At 41.3% G+C, this 21,106-nt stretch overlaps 1 protein-coding gene across 1 annotated transcript in view; it reads left to right on the forward strand.

Annotated features, from left to right (window-relative positions):
* prdm16 (PR domain containing 16) overlaps positions 1-20,642 on the forward strand; it is a 174,818-nt gene extending 154,176 nt beyond the window's left edge. The window contains 13 exon segments of the mRNA XM_084916124.1: positions 2,558-2,660; positions 6,789-6,990; positions 7,071-7,236; positions 7,417-7,570; positions 8,141-9,788; positions 9,929-10,016; positions 11,880-12,052; positions 12,148-12,225; positions 12,514-12,683; positions 13,111-13,282; positions 15,868-16,125; positions 16,627-16,807; positions 17,232-20,642. Of these exon segments, the coding sequence (XP_084772250.1) occupies positions 2,558-2,660; positions 6,789-6,990; positions 7,071-7,236; positions 7,417-7,570; positions 8,141-9,788; positions 9,929-10,016; positions 11,880-12,052; positions 12,148-12,225; positions 12,514-12,683; positions 13,111-13,282; positions 15,868-16,125; positions 16,627-16,807; positions 17,232-17,366 (3,528 nt within the window). The 3' untranslated portion in view covers positions 17,367-20,642.
* Positions 20,643-21,106: the final 464 nt, after the last annotated feature.

Genomic DNA, 21,106 nt, shown 5'->3' on the forward strand with positions numbered 1-21,106 from the left:
CAGAGAGAGAGAGAGAGAGAGAGAGAGAGAAAGAGAGACCGAGTAAGAGAAAAGGCAAAAGAAATATTCAAATTAGACATCCAAATATTAATTAAGAATGTAATTAAACCCTCTTAATTATTAACTGACTTGTATTCTTTGAAAGGAAAAAAAGTGTAATATTTTCTGATAATGTTGCAATTAATAATCTTGACATAAAACCGGGAAGATGTGTCATTAATATCATAAATTAAACTACACATAAAAGGGCTGCAACATAAATTAAGCATAAAAAAATAGAAAATAAAAAAAGGACTTTTAGGGATATTGCGACGCTGTTCATTGTTTTTTTACCTCAGTGCCCACACTCGTGTCTGAACGGGTTTTATTTGTTTTGTTTACCCGCTGTAAATACGATTTAATAAATATTTGAAAAATAATTCAGTAGCAATATCCGTAATCGATATATTTTTTCGTCAAAATAACTTTACGACGTCACACAAGCCTCATAAAAATAGAAATTCTATTTTTTTTATGTTTTATTAAAATGCGATCTTAAACCATTCAACTCTGTCAAATTTTCTTTTCTTCAACAATTCTTCTTTTTTTCTTTTAGATTAAAAAAAATCTAAGAGGCAATGAGATTATGCTCAGACCACAAAAGTGAAGCACGAAGCAAAACTTAAACTAAGAAAATAAATAAATAAATAAATAAAAAGGCCTGCTGTGTGTCTGTGTGTCTATTTGCTTGTTTAAGCATGTGTTCGGCCTATGAGTGTGTGTGTCTGTGTGTGTTTGTGTGTTAGAGTGACCGACAGAATGACTGCGAGTCTGTCAGGCTGCTTTATCTATTATTTACATCAATAGTAGATTTATCAAGCGGCCAAAGCGGCGGCTGGGATCGGAGATGCGGGGAGGGGTCTGTGCCGCAGATCCCTCAATCCTTTTGGCTGGAGATAAGACGAGGAGGAGTGGCCGACGGGTAACCGAGAGAGCACTAAGGGGCAACAGGGAATCACTAATGAGAGAGAGAGAGAGTCAGAAAGAGAGAGAGAGAGAGTGAGGGAGAGAGAGAAAGAGTGAGGGAGAGACTCATCATCATCATCAAAGACGCGCTCACTGACTAGATTAGAGAGTAACCCAGCAGAGGAGCGTCAGGCTTCATCCAACCAAACGGAGCGATCACCGACCGTCTACAGCTCTTCCCGACCGACCCGCGACCCCTTCTCCCCGGCCTTGTGCGCTCTAGCGCCCCGGTCCATCTCGGGCAGACCTACTATGGGTTGTGTCGCCAACTCCACCGGGACTGAAGTGCTACTGCAGCTGGAGGCTCTCCGCAGCGCCGCGCAACTTTCTCAACTGTTCCGTCTCACGGAGAAAAGAAAGGTCAGGTCGAAAAAGCATAGAGAGACAGTAGCCTATTTGTGGTAAATATAATACGCTGTAATAATAATAATAATAATAATAATAATAATAATAATAATAATAATGCGTGTAGTTTTCGTTGATTTTAGGCCTTTGCTCTTTGTCTCCTCTCTCTCATCTGACGAGCGCTAAGTCTTAAAAGTTACTTTCCCAGCCTCTGTATGTTTGTGTGTGTATGTGTGAAAGAGTGCTTCTGTCCGTCTTGTTGTGGTGACAGTGTACAGCTGGTGCAGAGCGCCCCCATGCGTTCACAGATCACGCCTGAAGTTGTTTGCGCTGTGTCATAATAATTGGGATGCACAGAGCTGCAACATGTAAAGAAGTACCATGTAAAGATGATTATTTAAAAAAAATAAACTTTGAATGTTAATTATCATCTTTATAATTTATTTATTTATTTATTTGTATTTTGTGAATCGAGATTTAAGCTCAGCTTGGTTTCCTGTACTGTTGGTTTAGGCCTCGGCTCTGACTTATCTTTAAATACTTCAACTTGAATCCGATTTCTGTTGTATTGAACGAAAACTGGGAAAAAATGAAACCCAAGTGTCCAGCAGTAAATTATGTCCGAGCACACTTGTCAAATGACCTCAATAAAGTGATTTGTCGCGTGCAGTTAATGACCCGACATTTCCCGGTTTGCTGCAGCTGTAAAACAAAAACGCACGACAGAAGCGGGGCTGTTTATTTTTGCTATGACATTTTTTTTGTAACAAATGCGTTTGTCTGGATTTATTATATAATTCTTTCGGGTGTTTATTTTTTAACAAGAGTGCAGATCACGTTTCCATCTGTAACAGAAACCAACATTTACGTATTTCCGTTCGTTTTATTTCACAAAGTTCGGGTAAATTTGCAATTAAACAAACAGCTGATTGTGTTGTGAAATAAAAGGAGGGGGAGTTTTTATGTTAGTAAAATGAATTTTTTAATGTTGTGAACAGATCAGAATCAATTATGTTCCAATAGGAGGATAATGTATCTTACTTTATATATTCGTAATACCCCCGTTACCAGCCATATTATTAGAATAATATTGGGTTTCACGCGGGCCCTGAGCTGCGACAGTAAATATATAGGGGGCCAGACTTATTAATCCTTTCCTGACCTAAGTTAAAGTCTCCCTTGCCTTTCTCTCTCTCTCTCTCTTCAGATTTATTATAAAGCTGTCCGGGACATTGAAGCAGGGGAGGAGCTCTTAGTGTATATGAAGGACGGTATTTTCCCTGAGGGATCCATGGCACCCAACCTACAAGGTAAGATTAATGCGCATCATTAGCGCACGTTTTAAACAAACTCCAACCTGCATCCTGTGCCGCTTTCGCGGTCAACACACTCCATAACTGGGGGAAAAGACACCACTTCTCCCTCCAAGATTTTTTCCCTACTCAAGAAATGTGAATTATTCGAACCATAAATTTCCAGGATGGAATTAAATCCCGCATTAAAGCATATGGTTGAAGGCCGTTTTGGATCTGTCATTTAAAATAGGCTTGCCAATATAGAAAGGATACCCGTAAGAATCTGGTCTGAATTGTGCTCTTTTACAATGCTGCAATATAATGGGCCTCTTTGCCTGAAATGCTGTATTAGGGCGTCAATTGGCACTTGTCATATTCCATCCTCTGCGAGTAGAAATTTTCTGTTGACGGAAAGCTAAGATCAAACAGAAATTACTCGGTAGTCGTGCATATTATTAAGAACACATTATGGGAGCAAAGGGAGAAAAAAAACGTTCATAGGTGGAGCAAGAGGGGGAGATGGATTAATGGCATTTAGTCGGGAAATATTAGTTAAAACGTTGACTCGTTTCAACCACCTCAGGTCTTCATCGGAGTGAAAACCTTCAAACAAACACCTTAGTGCTGGAAATGTAAGGAAATCACCATAAAACGGACTGGCATCAGGACACTATTACTATCCTAAAAATGAAAATAAATAAACAATAGGGGAAAATTGCAAGTCATGAGTTTAATTAGTGTCTCCCCGGTGTGCAACTTTAAGAAGGCTGTTGGTTTGAGACGGTTTACAGTCTACTTCCTCGGTCAAAGTTGGATATATAGGTATGAGGTTTCCGTTACAGCGGTTTTTTAGGCAGTCGGCCTTTCTGATGGATTGTTCATTGACTTCTTTTCCAGTCCCCCCACCTCAGCAGCCTGCCATTGTATTGGTGTTCAGCAAAACAGTCTAATCAGGAGTTTCCATTGAGATGGCATTGTATATTTATGTTCGCTCACTCTGCCTGCCTGGCGTTTCTCCGTGCGTCCAAGCGACTTCTCTGTAGCGATTTCAACCCCTGGGAATCCCGTGTTCCGACTGAAAAGAAAGGGGGAAAGATGCCTCTGTCTAACCTGTTTAAGTTGTTTCGGTGTGTAATTTAATTAGTGCTTAAAAATAATGAAGAGAAAGCTACAAAGCAGATCAGGTATGATCAGAAGCAATTTTTAGATTGAAAAATTACCTGTCAGTTAATTGAATATGCTAGAGCTTGAAGCTTTTTTAGTCTCATTGTTGGATTAGTTAAAGATTATACACAATATAAATAAATCGTTACCTTTCTTTCTTTCTTTTAATACATTTCTGTGTATTTTATTATGACCCTTTCTTTAGATCTTGTGCCGTAAGTGCTTCGTTACACCTTCTTTTACACTGTCCTCTTGAAATTGGCTCACATTTCAAAGTGCGTCACATTTCTAGGTGCTCTCATCCACCCTTCTCCTCTCTGACTGGGTAACCTGATTCACTGTACTCACTGCCTTTCAACCGTGCCCGCCTATGTCAGACTGAATATGTCCAATATTTTATCTCGTAATCTAACTTGGACAGCTGTTCACTTTTCTTTCAAACTTTACTTAAGCGGAAAAGGGTCCGTAGTTCCGCTGCGTTTTCTTTAAACATCTTGGACTTATTGTGCCGAAGTGCTGTTGTCAGGTAACATTGTTTTGTTGTGTTTCCAGTCTTTCTGGAACCACAGATGAAAAAAAGAAAATCTGATTACTGTTACTTGTCATTGATTAGAAAATTGTGGAGGGAGAACAAGATGTTCGTGAGATGCTGTGCAGTTCACCAGCTCCCCACCACTACCCTGCATGATGCACAGTTTATGCACAGGTCTCCGTGCCAAAGATGAAGGGGAGGGATGGGGGATACAGGAGCAAAGAAAGCTATATTATTGAAAAGAAGCAGATTGACATGTTGTAGGAGTGTGTCAAAGATGGAGCACGCTTATACATGATTTGTTGAATTCATCTGCCTGTATGTATGCGCATGAGGGAGGCAGACAGAGAGAAAATTTCACCTGCCAAAATGTCTGTGTCAGGGCCAAAGTATTTGGCTTTGTGTGTTGTGTAAGAGAGAGCTGAAGGCACACAGAAAAGAACGTGTAACATACAGATGGTTTAGTGTTTAAAGATGCTTACAGTATATGTGAATCAGCAACACTGAAATAGAAGGATGAGCAGCGATACAAAGTCATCTCACCGTTGTGATGATCGCATCTGATTTGTTTTTCCTGTCTCCCTGCATTTGTGCGAGCAAGGGAGTGAGGCAGTGGGGTTGAGCAGGAGTTTGGCAGCGCAGCTCTGTTCTCTGTGTCCAGCTTATCGGAGAAGGAATTTGAAGTGGAGGACTTGAGGAGTCCCCTGAGACCTCACCCATGCTCCCAGATTAGCTGCTAAACTGCACATAATTGTGACTCCCTTCGTCTCCCAGAGAGCTATTAGTCTCCACTTTAACCTCCCCACCCCCCCTCCACAAAACCCACACAAGCCAGACTTGCTGAAAAAACACAGGCACACCGTGTTTTTTGCAAGTACCTTTGCATATATGCATCCTAACATTCACGCACACACCTGAGTGTCCTTTTAGGTGTTTCCTTTCATCTTTTATTACTTTTTTACTTTTCCTAGAGGGTACTTGAAGGTCCTTGCTGTATATGAACCATGTCTTTATTTTATTTTTTTTTGTCCAAAATATTTTCCACTCTTAAATGTCGCAGACAAAAATTATTTTGAGTTGTTTGTGCTGCAGAGGCAATCATACCCAACCCTCTCACAGTAAAATGCTCGCTCCCTATGAAATACGTCCACACAGTGGTGTCAAAGTGGCTAGTTAGTTTAGTGTTTGAGCTCTGTGTAATGGTCCATTGACCAGAAGGTCATTTATCCTTCTCCCCAAGGTTAGACACATTGATGTTGCTACACTAATGCCCTTTTAATGTGTCCAAGAAGTTCCAGCTGGATAAACGGCCACATGCAGTAGAAAGCAGGTGAGCCATGCACTGTAAGTCATTTTGGATAAACTCATTTAGTACAGCTTGAATTGATGGATGGGTGTGTGTGGCATGTTGGGACACCTGGGGGGCCGACTCAGACGCTGGCTGCTTGGGTCATGCCAAAGAGGGTATGGCAGGTTGGCGCTGAAATCACCATGGGGTCGGCGCCACCGTGGCCCTGCTTACCTCTGTTCATTTTGGCTCATTTTGGAAACATAAGCACACTTACACACACACACTCGTGCGCGCGCACACACACGCGTACACTTGTTTATGCATTTGCACACAGACACTCCGCTGGGCTTTCCCCTGATCTGTTGAACTTGGCGTCGGACTCAGGAACTTGCTATTGAAAGAGCTGGTCCGAGTTTTATGCATTTGACCTTGTTGGTGAGAAGTATTGTAAAGGTTATCAACATGGAAGGGGAAGACCAGCCCCTATTGTTTCCTCTGTGTGCTATTACACCAACACTCTAAAGCAAACACTTGTTTTAACAAGTAATTAACAGTTTTAATGACGGTTACATTTCACTGCTAATTGATTTCCATTTTATGGGGTTGCTCTTACCATTTGTTAAACCCGTCTATACAGCTGCGACTGAAACACAAAACAGGATGAGATTCTTCTTTTTGCTGAGTGTTATTATCAGTTTTTATCTTTTTATACATTTTAGACATTTGGTTCTGCATCTCTGCCAACATGCACTCCTCAGGAGTTAGCATACTAAGATGCAAATAAGCTTATTTTGCATTGCACATTTTGATAGTGTGTTGAATCTGATAGCGAAAAATGTTGTATTTTTTGCACAGATTAAAAGCACAATTAAATGTCAGCGATTAGCGCTGCTTGTAGGTGGTCTTAGCTTGTAATTAAAATGTTGACAAAGTTGACAAAGTTACAAAAGTTACAAAGTTACAAAAACTAATTATTAATCATTTCTATTTACTTAAGAATTCCTACATCAATAGTGAAACTTCGGAAAAGGTTATGATGAGAAATGTTTTTTTTAAATACATATCTCTTAGTTACGTACATGTTTGATGTATTATTCATATAGAAAGCTGCATTGTGGCTAAACAAACCCTTGTGTATGGGTGTATTTGCGTGCAGACGAGCAGATGTACCGCTGTGAAGACTGTGATGAGCTGTTCTCCTCAACACTTGAGCTGCGGCGGCATCAGAAGTATTCGTGCTCCAGTGCTGGCTCCATCTTTGACGCACTAAGAGACGACTTCAAACAGGAACGTGAGGACAGCGACGATCCTGTCCATGAGTGTAAAGACTGTGAGAAGATCTTTCCCAATGAGTACAGGTGAAGTTCAGCCCATTCATTGTGCTACAAATGTGATTCATTGACCGATTTACTCATGAGCTTGTGTTTTCTCAATCAAGTCTGGGACAACACATGATAGTTCACACAGAAGAGAGGGAGTACAAGTGCGACCAGTGCCCCAAAGCCTTCAACTGGAAGTCCAACCTCATCCGTCACCAGATGTCACATGACAGTGGCAAGCGCTTTGAGTGTGAAAACTGTGATAAGGTACAGCATACCCGCCACGTAAGTTGTGCACAGGACACACAGGCTTTATCTGTTAGTAGTTCTTTAAGAAGACAAAGAAATGAAAAGTCTGCTTATGTTTTTACAAAATACAAAAAGGGGAATTTTGTGTAATTTTTTAGCATTGTTAGTCATGGCATACCTTGCATTTTTTTTTTATACACTTGTTTTAAATTTCAGGTGTTCACAGATCCCAGTAACCTTCAGCGTCACATCCGCTCTCAACACGTGGGGGCCCGCGCTCACACATGCCCTGAATGTGGCAAGACCTTTGCCACCTCGTCAGGCCTCAAGCAGCATAAGCACATCCACAGTAGTGTCAAACCCTTTAGCTGTAAGTAAGGGCTTCGGAAGTTAATGATCACCTTTTTCATAACAATTTATTTATTTGAGACTTTTTTTTCCTACCTCGTTTAACCTCACTCATTATCCAGTCTCTCTTTTTTTTCTATGTACACCAGCTTGTTTGCAGGCACAAAGGTCGTATTTGCCCTGCAATAAATTTCATTATACAATGTGAATAATAGATTTGATCTGGTTACCTAAGCTCTTTTTTGTCAAACTTAAAACAACATGACAGACCTTAAATTGGAAATGGAGTGTTTTACAGTAAGGGGGAAAAAAACAGCCCTCACATATGTATTTTATTTATTTTATCTGTTACATGTGTGCAGTAATTATTTGGAAGTAAAATATATACAAACTAAATCAAGACCACTTTTTTTCAGATTGTGTAAGTTATCCTGTCCATACGAACCAGCTCCTTCCTTTCCTAAAACCTTTTTTTCAACAGCCGTTTACATTTAAATGTTCATGTTACTGTTGCTTTGGTATACAAAGTTAGAGACAGTGTTAAAACTGGTTTAACTAGGCCCTGGTGGGCTGCATCTTTTTGTTCCCCCAGGCGAGGTGTGCCACAAATCCTACACCCAGTTCTCCAACCTCTGTCGCCACAAGCGTATGCATGCTGACTGCCGCACCCAGATCAAATGTAAAGACTGTGGGCAGTTGTTCAGCACTACCTCCTCCCTCAACAAGCACCGTCGCTTCTGTGAGGGCAAAAACCATTATGGCTCTCCAGCAGGGATGTTCAACCCTGGCATCCCCATGAGCTCCAGCCCAATCATGGCTAAGGCTAAGTCCCACCATCCCCACCTTTCTGGTTTAAACCAGTCAGGTTTAGGCTTCACTGACTACTTTCCTTCCCGACCTCATCCTCATGCTGGCTTGCCCTTCTCCCCAGGACCCCACGGCTTCCCATCCCTCCCACATGGTTTCCCAGGTATTTTTCCCCCGTCGCTATATCCACGACCTCCTTTATTACCGGCCAGTCCACTGATAAAGAGCCCGCTGAGCAGCAGCAGTCAGGAGGTGAAGCTCCCTCAGAGTCCTCTAGATGCTCCTCCATTGTCTCTAGTTAGTTCCACAAATGGCAATGGTGTTAACAGTTTGAGTCAGCACGAAGACAAAGAGAAGGAGAATAAACTGGATTTGTCTTCTAGTGGAGAAGCCAAACTAAAATCAAAGATGGCAGATATGTCTGACGGTAGTGACCTTGAAGATGTCAATACCACAAGTGGGACAGATTTGGACACCACCACAGGTACTGCTTCAGGGGACGGCTCTGACCTGGAAAGTGATGGAGAGAGTGAGCGTGAGAGAAGTGGTAAAAGAAGGAAGCCGTCTGGCACTGTATCAAGCCAAGAGGCACACCAGTTAGAAGACACAAACCGTGCATTGATATCAGCCATGTCTAGTTCAGGGAACCTGTCGATTGATCGTCCGTTTCTTGCTTCTGCATCGCAGCACTCCTTCTTCCCCCCACCCGATGAGCAAGCCCTCCCGCCCACAACCACCACAAATTCCAATGCAGCCACCACTGATTCCATAAAAGCCATCGCTTCTATTGCAGAGAAATATTTTGGTCCAGGTTTGATTGGACTTCATCAGGAGAAGAAGATGGGTCCACTGCCCTATCATTCCATGTTTCCCTTCCAGTTCCTGCCCAACTTCCACAACTCCCTCTACCCTTTTAGCGCTGATCGAAGTGCTCTCAATCCTAGCATGTTTTTTAAAGCAGAGCCCAAGTCGCCTCGTGAGCAACTGCACAAAATGGTTTCTAGTTCCCCGGCAGCTCCTGCTCCCACAGCAGAATCACCGTTCGATCTCACCACGAAACACAAGGAGGCCAAAATAGCTCCTTCAACACCAACAAACACCTCAAACCCCAACAATAGTACTGGGAGCAGTAGTGGACATTTAGCAATATCTAGCAGTGAAGAACAGCCATTGGACCTCAGCATTGGCAGCCGGAGCCGAGGGAGTCATAATGGTGTGCCAGCTGAGCCACATAATCGAAAGAACCACATCTATGGAGGTGGAAAAGGGGTCTCAATCAAGGATGAAACTCCATCTGGTTTTCCACACCCTCATTCACAGTCTTTGCACCAATCAACCATCACCCAGCACCAGCAGCCCCAGGCACAGCCACACCAGCCACCACCACTGCACTATGCCAAGCCCTCAGCATTCTTCATGGACCCCATATACAGGTATTTCAGCCCGGATTAGACCAGACACTTCCACAACCAACATCAAGGCGTTTTTGTAGATGCATTGAAGAATATGAGGTTGGGCATTCTAGATGAAGTTTGACCTTGGTACGTAACCCTCTGCCTTGATATTGGTCCAGCAGGGTGGAGAAGAGGAAGCTACTCGACCCGGTAGGAGCTCTGAAGGACAAGTTCCTCCGGCCCTCGCCGCCACTCTTCCATCCCCAGGTACATAGTGCACACATGACCTAGCTTGGTTTGAGACTATTCTTTTTAAGAAACAGTAAATGCTACGTGCACATTAAACTGAAAGTTCACCAAGAGACTAACAAGCAGGGGAATTGACCGCCAGGTATTGCATACAAGCTGATTATTCCCAGATAGTATTGACTATTATTTTCAAACTATGTATTATGTGAAAATACCTCACTCCTGCCTCCCACGCTGCTTAAACCTGAATTGATAGGACCCAAGCGCCATCATTCCAAAGCGTTGATGTTATTTTCTCAAGGGTTCTGTATGATTTCTTCCTTTGTTTACGGAATGGCGCCTGTGTACCTCGTCAGCTTTACCTTTTTTCAGAAGACACAGCCTGTTATCGCTGCCCTTTGATAATCAGTCACATTGTTCCACTGTCCCCAGACCTTCCCCACCTCTACATATCTTGATTACAAGCAATGATAGTATTAATAAAAGAGAGAATAATAACCATTTGAATTGTAACAAACTGCCTCTCTTGGCCACGCTAATCTTAGTTGTGGCATTGTTTCATGTAGTGGGAGCCCACAGGCAAGCTAATAACTCAAACCCCTCAGAGTTTTTTTTTTCTTTTCTCTGTGCCTGGCTGGCTGGCTAGATAATAACACCGTGTCCGTCAAGGACATCCTGTGTTTGTGTCCAGGAGAATGGGGGGCTCTCATTGGGGAAACGGTTTAATCTGACCTGGAAATCTGTGTCCTCTATCAACCGTGACTTTGCAATACACACATCTGGTGCACATGCAGACAGATACATTTACACATGAACATGCGTTTGCATATCTCACATGCGTGATGTCATATCGTTAGCCAGCATAGTTTTTTTTTTTTAAGGTAAATTGCAAGAATTTTTTTTTTTTGTATTGGTACCTTTTTTCAATTACCCTAAACCCGGGTACAAAATCTTAAAAACATGATGTCATGACGAGGCTCTAAGCATCAAACAGATTTCCTTTTCATCCTTTAAAATCTCATCTCATCATCTCGTAGATTGCGAATTTTTCGCAGGCTGCCCTGCAAAAACTTTTTTCATATTTTAGCGTCTCAGCTGTGATCCTCTCAGTGATCCAAACACAATGCCACCTCTAATTCAGTCTCATGACGGAATCACCCCGCTCCCCCTTGCACCCGTTCTCAGACTGCGAATAAACACATCGAGACGGAGTGTCTGTCCCTGTGTCTCTCCCGTCCCGTATTCACTAAAAAAAGGAAGGATGTAAGCTGTTTTTGGCAAATAAACTCCTACATAACTGGCCTCTTTTGTTCACAAGCTTCTAGGGGGGGAGGGAAGCGGCTATCAGTTGGGGGTATCACAAACTATATTGTATTGCTCCAGTCATGGCTCTTGAATGCCTCATTTAGCCAGTTTGCAGGCTTGCAACAGCAGCTTTGGCAGAAGAAGGTAAGAAGTAGAGAACAAAGCATTAGTAGAAGCTGAGGTTGTACAGAGAGGGGGGGGGGGCACTGGAGGAACAGTACTTGGGCATTTGTGAATGTGTTATAGGTCAAGGAGGTGGCATGCCTTGAGTACAAACAACAAGGCTAACCTCTGATATGCTGCTTCCTCAAAGCTTCCTCCCTGTATCTTTCCCTCACTCCCTGTTCTTTCTTAAATTGTCCCTTTGTTTTCAGTGCTTTCTTTTCTGTTTTTAATACGCATAAACATGCTGCCATCATGATGTAACACACGCTACGTGCAAAAAATTTAAACTGCCCTTATAAACTTTATAATTGAACCCATAACACGGTAAATAATAACAAACTTATTTTTATCCAGTTTTTAAAACATGAAACAAAGAATTTCTCAACTTTTTTTAATCTTCTTATTCCCTAGATGTCAGCAATGGAGAACATGACAGATAAGCTGGACGGCTTTGGAGCACTAAAACTGGACGCACCGCCCAATTCGCTGCAACACTCGGCCCATCCGCTGTTCAACTTCCGCTCACCACCACCTTCCCTCTCAGACGCCATCCTTCGCAAGGGAAAGGAACGCTACGCGTGCAGGTCTGCACCCCTTTTCATTTAAACTAGTTGGTGGAATATGTGCAAATGTGCACCATGCCGTATGCTCACTCATCCTCATTGTCCTTTTGCTCTAGGTACTGTGGGAAAATCTTCCCTCGCTCAGCAAATCTCACCAGACATTTGCGGACACACACAGGGGAACAGCCCTACAGGTATTCCTTTCTATTTTTAATTCAGAGAGTCATGAAAGTTTCTGAAATACCCGTAGTTGACATATTTCCCTTTGTCACGGCTATTTTTCAAACCTGCCTTTACTTTGTTTGGTACGTCTCTTTCTGTGAAACTTCAGAGAAAAAACAAAGTGAATACTTTTAAGCAAATCACAAGAGCCTTAAGTGGTTTTTTGCTCAACTCAGCAGATAAATAATACATCTTTAGGGCCCTTCTCACTCTACTGCACTTTCAGCTGACATTTAAATACCCCTGTTCTTCTTCGTCAGGTGTAAATACTGTGACCGCTCATTCAGCATCTCATCCAATCTTCAACGCCATGTCCGCAATATCCATAACAAGGAGAAACCCTTCAAGTGTCACTTGTGCAACCGCTGCTTTGGTCAGCAAACCAACCTCGATCGCCATCTCAAGAAGCACGAGCACGAGAACATTCCTGGTCAGTTTGCAACTGCAATGATGGCTGTGCGAACTAGTAATGTAGTCAATAAACAGGAAGTGTTTGCTTAGTTGATTGTTTGAATCCATTTTCACACATGGGTTACTGAAAAACTGTCAGAAAAATGTAAGAGCATAACTTATATAAAACCTTTTTGCTATCATGTTTATCTTCCACACAGATTTCTGTAAACATTTTTTTTCTGTTTGTCAAAAAAATGTCACGAGAGCTGTGCACGATCTTAGTGTTTAAATGTTAGTAATTGTGTGTTTTGCCTCTAATATTTTCCTAAATTAAATAACTGTGCGATGATCATCACACTAATGATGCTTGTGTGTCTTGGTATGGTATGTGGGCTGTCTGTGTGTGTGTGTCCATGTGTTTTTATGCATATGGATGTGTGTGTCTACATCTCTTTCCCCAACAGTGAGCCAACAGTCTGGGATGCTTTCCAACTTAGGAACGACCATCTCCTCGCCAAACTCAGAGCCAGAAAATCATGCACTTTTAGATGAGAAGGAGGACTCGTACTTCTCAGAAATCCGCAACTTCATTTCCAACAGTGAGATGAACCAGGCCTCCAGCTCCACGGATAAGAGGTAAGACGAAAACCCGCTCACAAAAATTATATTTGTACCATGATTCTCACAGAGATCTCCAGCGATTACTTTCCATCCATGTGGCTAACTCTTTTCTGCCAAGCTTAGATTCTCACCCGACCTCATCCTAAATTTAACATTAATCCTAACTACAGCAGAAAGAACTTGTCAGATGTTGTCAGGAATGTTGTAATGCATCTCCTTTATTTAGGACATCTAATCTTAGGTATGAAAATCCAGAAAAACAAACAAAAAGTTTGTTCAGTTAAAGTAAACAGCTGCTCTTCTACATCTCTAGCGCCTTCCTCCTTCCTGCAATCAACAGTACAGACCCAGGAAATTGGTACACAGCGCTCCCTAGTGGCTAGAACACACTTAGTACCATTGCACTAAAATAAATGAAAAAAAAAAGGTTTTCTTAATTTTTCACCTTTCATTTTTTAAATGTAAAACATAATTGTAATTGTTCAGTATAACAATTTTCACACATTTTAGTTTCTTTAATGTTTAAAGTTTAATTAATGTGTTTGTGAATGTCATGCTCAGTTCTAAATACCCTGCAGACCAGTAGCACAAGTGTTAATCCTGTTAGTTTCGCTGCACTCTAAAAATTTTGTAACTTGCTTATCCTCATAAAAATGGAAACTTCCTGCTTTAAGTTCTGAAAGGCTTTTATAGTTAACAGAAAAGGGCAAGAATTGTGTTTTGGGAAATAAAAGAAGGGCGATTTTCTGGTTTGCTCTCTTGCATTGATTCTGCCTTCGTCTCATTCTGGATTCCTTTCTGGTAGTCTCAATTTCTGCCTGCCACTTCCTCATTCTCCCCCACACCCCCTTTTTTCTTGTCAACATGCATTATGGCCAAAAGACACAGTGGCAGTTTAGCCCCTCTGCCATCTGGGATCAATACCGAGTCTCATCCACAACAACCTCGTCTGACATTTTAATATCTGTAATTCAGACTAAGTGTTGTGCTTTCTGTCCTCCCACCAGACAGCCTGCTGTTTATTCTCCCTCTGAGTGACTGAAGTCAAATGCTGAACACAAACACACATTCATGGATGACTATCTATAATCACTCCTAGCTGCCCCCACATCACAGTTCCCCACCCCCTTCAAAATTCCCTTTTCAGCATCATAGCCAGTCAAAATAAAAGCCCCTGGGAGCCTTTATTTTTGTATAAAACTTTGACCTGTTTCCAAACTGGTGATGCTGTAGTTGCTGAGGCAGCACTGCTGCTCACAGGGTGGGACAGAATGAGAAAAGTTAGGGAGTATAGGTGTGCACGCATATTTTCAGCTCCACCACAGTGTGTAAGGACTGAGGGGTATCTGTCTCACCGCCTTTGGCTTGAGTTTTAGGTTTGGATAAAACTAGAGTTGGAGCTGCTCCCTCATCTGAGACCGGGCTGCAATAGCTCTCAGTTTGGACCCTAAGGGGGACTCGGGTTGAGGCATTTATCTAAGAGATCCACTGATGATTGAGCTCTTCCCCTATCCACTCACTGTGTACCCATAGCCCCAGTCTGCTAACACAAACACCCAACTGACGTGTTTAGACTAAATGACAAAACCCAGGGCCCCCTATGTCAGAGCTACAATTCTCTCTCCATTCGCAGGCATGTACTTTTTCCCCGCCAGCCAGCGCTGCAATTTGATTATGGTGATATTTAATCTAGACTGAAAGAGAAGAACCCCCTCCACTCTCACAAAGTCCCTCTACCCACATTCACTCACCCAGTCTGCGTGACCCAATCCTGTCCCCGTGCACCCCTTCCCAGAGGTAACCCTGTCTGATTTGATAAATGTCCACTGTGTGGCAAGAAATGAAAGGGGTAAATTTGCCATCCCAAAGGAAATGATATCATGAGCCATGACATCGTGGTCTGGGGGTGATGGAAGTGGGGGAGGTGGTATTGGGGTGCAGGCTGGAAAATGTACAGATGGCAGGTCGTAATGGTAGTGTGCTGATAGCCTGTTTGCAGCCAAGCCATCATCTTCCTTCAGTCATGCAAACTGTGTTCCACCACTACAAAGCGTTGAGGGGCATAGAGGACTTAGTCTGAGGTGGACCATGCCCTGGTCTGTTTGTGAGGAGCGGGTCAATTAATCATCTGTGGGCCATCGGAAAAGTCCAGGCAGACTGTCAGCACCCATGTTGTTTGTGTGGACTCGGGAGTTAGACTTTGCATGCTGTCATTAGATTATTTTTGTTTCTCTTGCTACTCATGATGAGTCAGATCGTTAAAAGGTTAGGAAATGGTAACAGCCGCCCAGCCAGCTCAAGAGTGGACATAGCCTCTATCTTACATTTTGATCATTTGTGGTAAAAAAGTTTTAAAAAAAAAGAAAATCAGGAATTTACACTAGAAATCATATTTAAAAAAAATCAAACTCTCATTTGGTTTGTCTACATGTGTTTTTAACTAAAATCCAGGCCACTATACTGACCACGATTCAACTTTTCTGTGTTCCCATTGTTTCCCTCTGGCCCCTCCTGATTGGCTTGGGAGACTCAAACCTCTTTAACTCAGATGTCACACTTCTAACATTTCCTCCCTGCTCTGACCTTTGATCCCTCCGCAGATCAGACCAGCCTGAGGAGGAGCACCCTCCCAGCCACAGTTTGTCCAACTCCAAGCTAGGTCTCCAGGGTCTGGAGGAAGAGGAAGAGGAAGTGGAGGGTGACGATGAAGAGGAGGAGGAAGGCAGCCTGACGGAGAAGTCGCACGATGAGGCGCCCGAGTCCCCGTCTCCTGTCACAACAGGAGTGTATGAGGAGGATGAGGAAGAGGAAGAGGCAGAGGCGGCTCCATTAGCGATGAGCTATGAACACACTCGCAGGTATTTGTCTGTTTTAAATTAGCAGAGGTCAGAGTTCATTGACAAGATTTACCCCAATATATCCCAAACAACCACAAAAATGTACAGCAAATGTTGAGTTTTAACAAAATTTGCAATACTTAACAATCTAACTAATGCATTTCCTAAAGAGCACTGTAAATCGACAAGGGCAAACAGGGATAACACATGTACTAAAAATGTCCCCTACACAGATTCTCAAAAATGTAACCCAAAGTCAAGTGCTTTGATTAGGCTAGTTTCTTTAACTGCTCTTTAAACTCTTCAACCCTTTTCTTCCACTTTATTTCTGCTGTCCGTTGATCCCTTTTATTAATCATACCTTTACTTTTCTCTTCACTTCACATTCTCCCTCCCCTAATTAACTCGCCATCTGTTCCATCCCTGTTTTTTATATCTTTCCATCAATTTTTTCTATCCATCCTCCAACCAACCCAACCACTCTGCCCTATTTCTTCCATCCACCCATGCTTCGGTGTGCAGGTGTATAGAGGAGGAGGGCTCTCTCTTGGACCTGGAGGCACTGCCCAGCTTTCCCAAGAGCTTGGATGGTTTACGTAAAGCAGCCAGTGATGAGCAGCCTTTCGATGTTAAAGACATTTTTAACACTTCGCTAGAATCTGAGGCATTGAAAGAGACATTGTACAGACAGGCTAAAACCCAGGTATGTGACTGGCTTTTGGATGTCTGTTAAAAGAGGGAGGGACGAGTCGCTCAGATAAAATAGGAGGAAGGGCAAAATATGTTCACTGGAAAGAAAGATCAGGGATGAGATGGATGCTTTCACATTTTCAGGAGCTAAACAGCACCTCTCTTCCTACTTTCCTGTATCTTTGAATTTCACTTAACTTACTAACACATCACCTACAACCTTCTCTATTCGTTGCTGGTGTATTAAGTTTTAAAACAATTTAATGAAATTTTGTTACAAGGTATAAAGTCATGAAATTCGAAGATAATCACACTTGAGTGAAACACCAGCAACCAGATGTACTGTAATCCTTTCATTTCTGGATGTGTCGTTGGACACAATGAAAGCTTACTGAAGTTTCTGTATTTTCCTAAAAATCATCCGTCTTCTTTCACAGGCTTATGCAATGATGCTGTCTCTCTCTGAGAACAACCCTTTGCACGCGCCCTCCCAGAACTCTCTGGACGCTTGGCTGAGCATGGGAGGTGGACCGTCTGAGACGAGCAGCTTTCACCCACTCAACCACATCTAAGCGAGAGAGAGAGAGAGAGAGAGAGAGAGAGAGAAAAGGTGGGAGGAAGAGTAGGAGGAGGAACAGAAAGACTGAGTGGACATGAGTAGGGGGCAAGACAAAGGATGATGGAGAAGATTTCATTGTCATACACATTCAAGATAGAAAGAATGAGTTTGTGTGGATGTGTGTGCTTGTTTTGTGTGTGTCTGTGTGTGAGTGTTTGTTAAAGAAAGAAGGGGAAGATTTTCCCCCAGGTGAAGGGTCTTGCAAAGACTGTCAAAGCGAACGCACTGCTAAGCTCCTGTTGATGTGAAGGACATGATGAATGCTTCTCAATAGCATTGAAACTCTGCATTACTCTGATCCTCCCCAAGTGCACAAGGCTTACCGCAGCACCACAGAGACCCTGCGTAAGGCTCTCATAAAGACTCTTAATGACTGATACGTCTCTAAAGTCTGTATACACCGCCTACTACAAACACTGCAGAGACATGCTGCATTGGCACTGCATGTCCACAAGTTGGCACTGTTTTACCAAGAATAGAGTGAGAGTGTTGACCGCCGTCTCCGTGTTTCCTCCACCAACCATGGGTGACTTATTTACTGATTTTGTTTCAGTTGTGACAGCAGAATCAACAATAGCGCCACACTAAATGTTACTTAAAGAATTGGCAGATACAATAGACTGTTGATTTTTTTTGTTTTAAAGAATTTTATTCTACGTTCAAATGTGCTTTCAATGAGTTATCTGGGCCACTAGCCATTGTAATTGGTTATTCAAACTTGATCATGCTGAAAATGGATTTAAATCATGTTCAGAAAAAAAAATGAGGAAAGTCTTTCTCTGCTTGTTTCATTGTCATTTGTTAATTTTATTCACATTAATTTTTCTTTCCTCTTACACAGTATTGTTTCTTTGTAGGCACTGCAGTGCTTAATTGTTAATATAATTAATTTAGAGAAGGACCAAAATTGTATGATATGTCATATGATGTACAAATTAACCTAGATGTTCATAGGAAGAGTGGTATGTGCCAAATAACCCATAGAAAATGTTTTGTTCTCTGACAATCATTTCATTTCCAAGGGGCTTGCATTTGCTGTCATAGTTTCTTTGTTTTTTCTTTCTTACTAAGCGCTTATATATTTGATTTCAGAAGTGTGTGTTTGTATTTATTTTTGGTTGTTTTGTCATGGCAGGGGGAGTGAAAATGAAGAAGTCATTTTATCCCTCTTTTCTTGTTGCTGAAGGAATGGTAAACTATCAGAACATGAGGGAGATTCTGAATCTCTGGTTTTGATGGGTTAGTGTGCCAAAATGAGAAAAAAATACAAAATCAAAACAAACAAAAAAAAAAACAAAAAAAAAAACATGAAATTTATTGATTTTATTTATAGTGAAATATAGCTGTAGTTAGTCTTAGATCCTATTTGGCATTGAAACATCCTGCAGTGTTTAGCCTTTTTATTTCCTTGTTTTAGTTGAACCATTTTACCCAGTAGGCTGAATGTGTCTTGTTCAAAATGGTTCAAGTACTAAAGGGGGCAGGCTTGGACAACCTTCGTTATGGATGTCATGAAAAGGGCATTACATTGTTACACTATTGAATCTGAGTAGTTTCTACAACATCGAGCTCCCCCTTTCATCTGTTTCAGATTTAATACATATCTTATAACCAACAAATACTGTTGTTTTTTGTTTTTTTAATGAGTTGTCCAATTTTATACGGTCCAAAATTCAAACGCACATAGCCACAACTGCACGAACATGGCATAATCACTGACTATTTGAGAAGAAAGACAACAACTCATTAAACCAAAACAACTGATAAAAACAAACCACAGAAAGTATTAAAACGGGCATCGTAATTCTGCTGGTCGGTCCATTCAAATTAAATGTCTAGCTGTCTAGCTGGATGGGGAAAACCGAAACACTTGATAACTTCTTAATCTGAAATTCTCCTTCTGAGGTCATACTGAAAACTCATTCCATATGGGCTACAAGGTAGCTGTGCTGTGGAGGGGCGTGAGTAATTTACTGTAGATAGCTGCAAAAAGGTGGAGCGTGGGCATTGTTGATCACTGTTCCTCTCCGCATACTGGGACTTTTCTAACTAGGCCTGATGCTGTATTTTGAAAATAGCACTTAAATCATATGGGTCCAAGCCAATAATTGATCATGCTTAGGTCCCTGAATGTTAGAACAGATACATTTGGTTTCACTTTCACTAGATGGGCATGTTGTGCTCAACATGGAGAGGTAAGGATAACAGAAGCACTGTAATTTTTCTTCATGACAGTAGGTGGTAGTGTGATGCTAGGACTGCTGCATCATCTCAGTTTTCTAAAGACAGATGTCTTCTTTTTATATAATTCTACTGAATGAGATTCAATTCATGGTAAATGCATTGCTTTCCAACTTGTGGTTACAAAATGTAAAGACTTGGGTCATTAAGTTTTACGGTTGACTGTTTGTAGTAATTCTTGTCATGGACTACTGTAATAAGTACGCGCTGTGTAAAGCAAAGGAACTGAAGGCATATAGGTATTTCATTTTGCCAGCTTCAGAACATATTCTGGCAAGTGGTCACTGAAATATGTTTCAGCAAAATAGAAGATGGTTGCTGTTTGCCCCCGCTGTTACAGGAGAAAGTAAAAAATATACATAGTTTCTTTTTAACTGTATAGTATTTTAAAGAATGAAAAACATGGTGCATTTGTCTGAAGAAAAAAAATCATTGAAAAATATGGGTTTAAATGGATGGTGCTTGTTTTGTTAAAATCTGAGTTGTATATCGCCTCTGTTATGTTTATTGAAAGCAAACAAAAAAAATTATTGTGCATGACGTGTTAGCAGTCATAATGATGTCCATTTGTGAAACGTGTATCAAATCAAAAAAATTAAAAATTAAAAAAAAAGAAAAGAAGGAAAAAAAAAAGAAATCCGTAGATGCACTTATTGTACATGTGGTTAGGTTAGTATGTTTGACTTCAACTTCTGACTGCCTTACAGATGTTTGGACAGGTGGTCCCGAAAGACTTAGAAAAGACTTGTCAGAGAAGACATAATGAAAAACAATAAAGGATTGTAGAATAATATTGAACAATTCTGAAATTGCAGTTCTTTTGATGCTTGTGATTATTGCAGATGTACTTTAGAGAAATTTCATTGAAAAGATATGACTCTGATGTTAATTCTGTAGAATAGCAATGTATACCAAATGTAATCTTTCCAATGCTATGAAGAATTTATACATGAAATTGATATGCAATAAAACCTGTGTGCTTTTTAAATGAGTCCTCCGTTGTTTATTTGTGGGCTAGAAGTGCCTCAGCAAACATAGGTGACAATGCTTTGAGCACCACCCAAAAGCAGCCACTCTAACCAGTTCAGTCCTCCTGTTTGTGAAGCTAATCTGGCTTAAAGAGAGTGAGAGGCTGAATCGAGGCCTGGTGTAAGATACATTCAATAAGGTTTATTTTCTAAAAGAGCATTTTTGCTTCTTCCTAACAGAACTTACACACAGTATTATTTGCCTTGACCTTACTATGTAAGTCCCTTCAAATTACTTATTTTGCTCATTGTTTGAAAAATACTGAATTTAATTATCATATTGCTATAGAAATTCTTTATTTTCATAAATATAACCTTCTCACTTTTAACCCATGGAAATAAAAAAGTTGAATTAAGTGTTGTCCAGTGGATGTCAAGCTGATTGAGCACTGAGAGGAGATTAACTTTAAAATAAATAAATAAA

The sequence above is a fragment of the Perissodus microlepis genome, chromosome 20, assembly GCF_051167445.1.
Source record: "Perissodus microlepis isolate ML-2025 ecotype Zambia chromosome 20, ASM5116744v1, whole genome shotgun sequence".
Lineage (NCBI taxonomy): Eukaryota > Metazoa > Chordata > Actinopteri > Cichliformes > Cichlidae > Perissodus > Perissodus microlepis.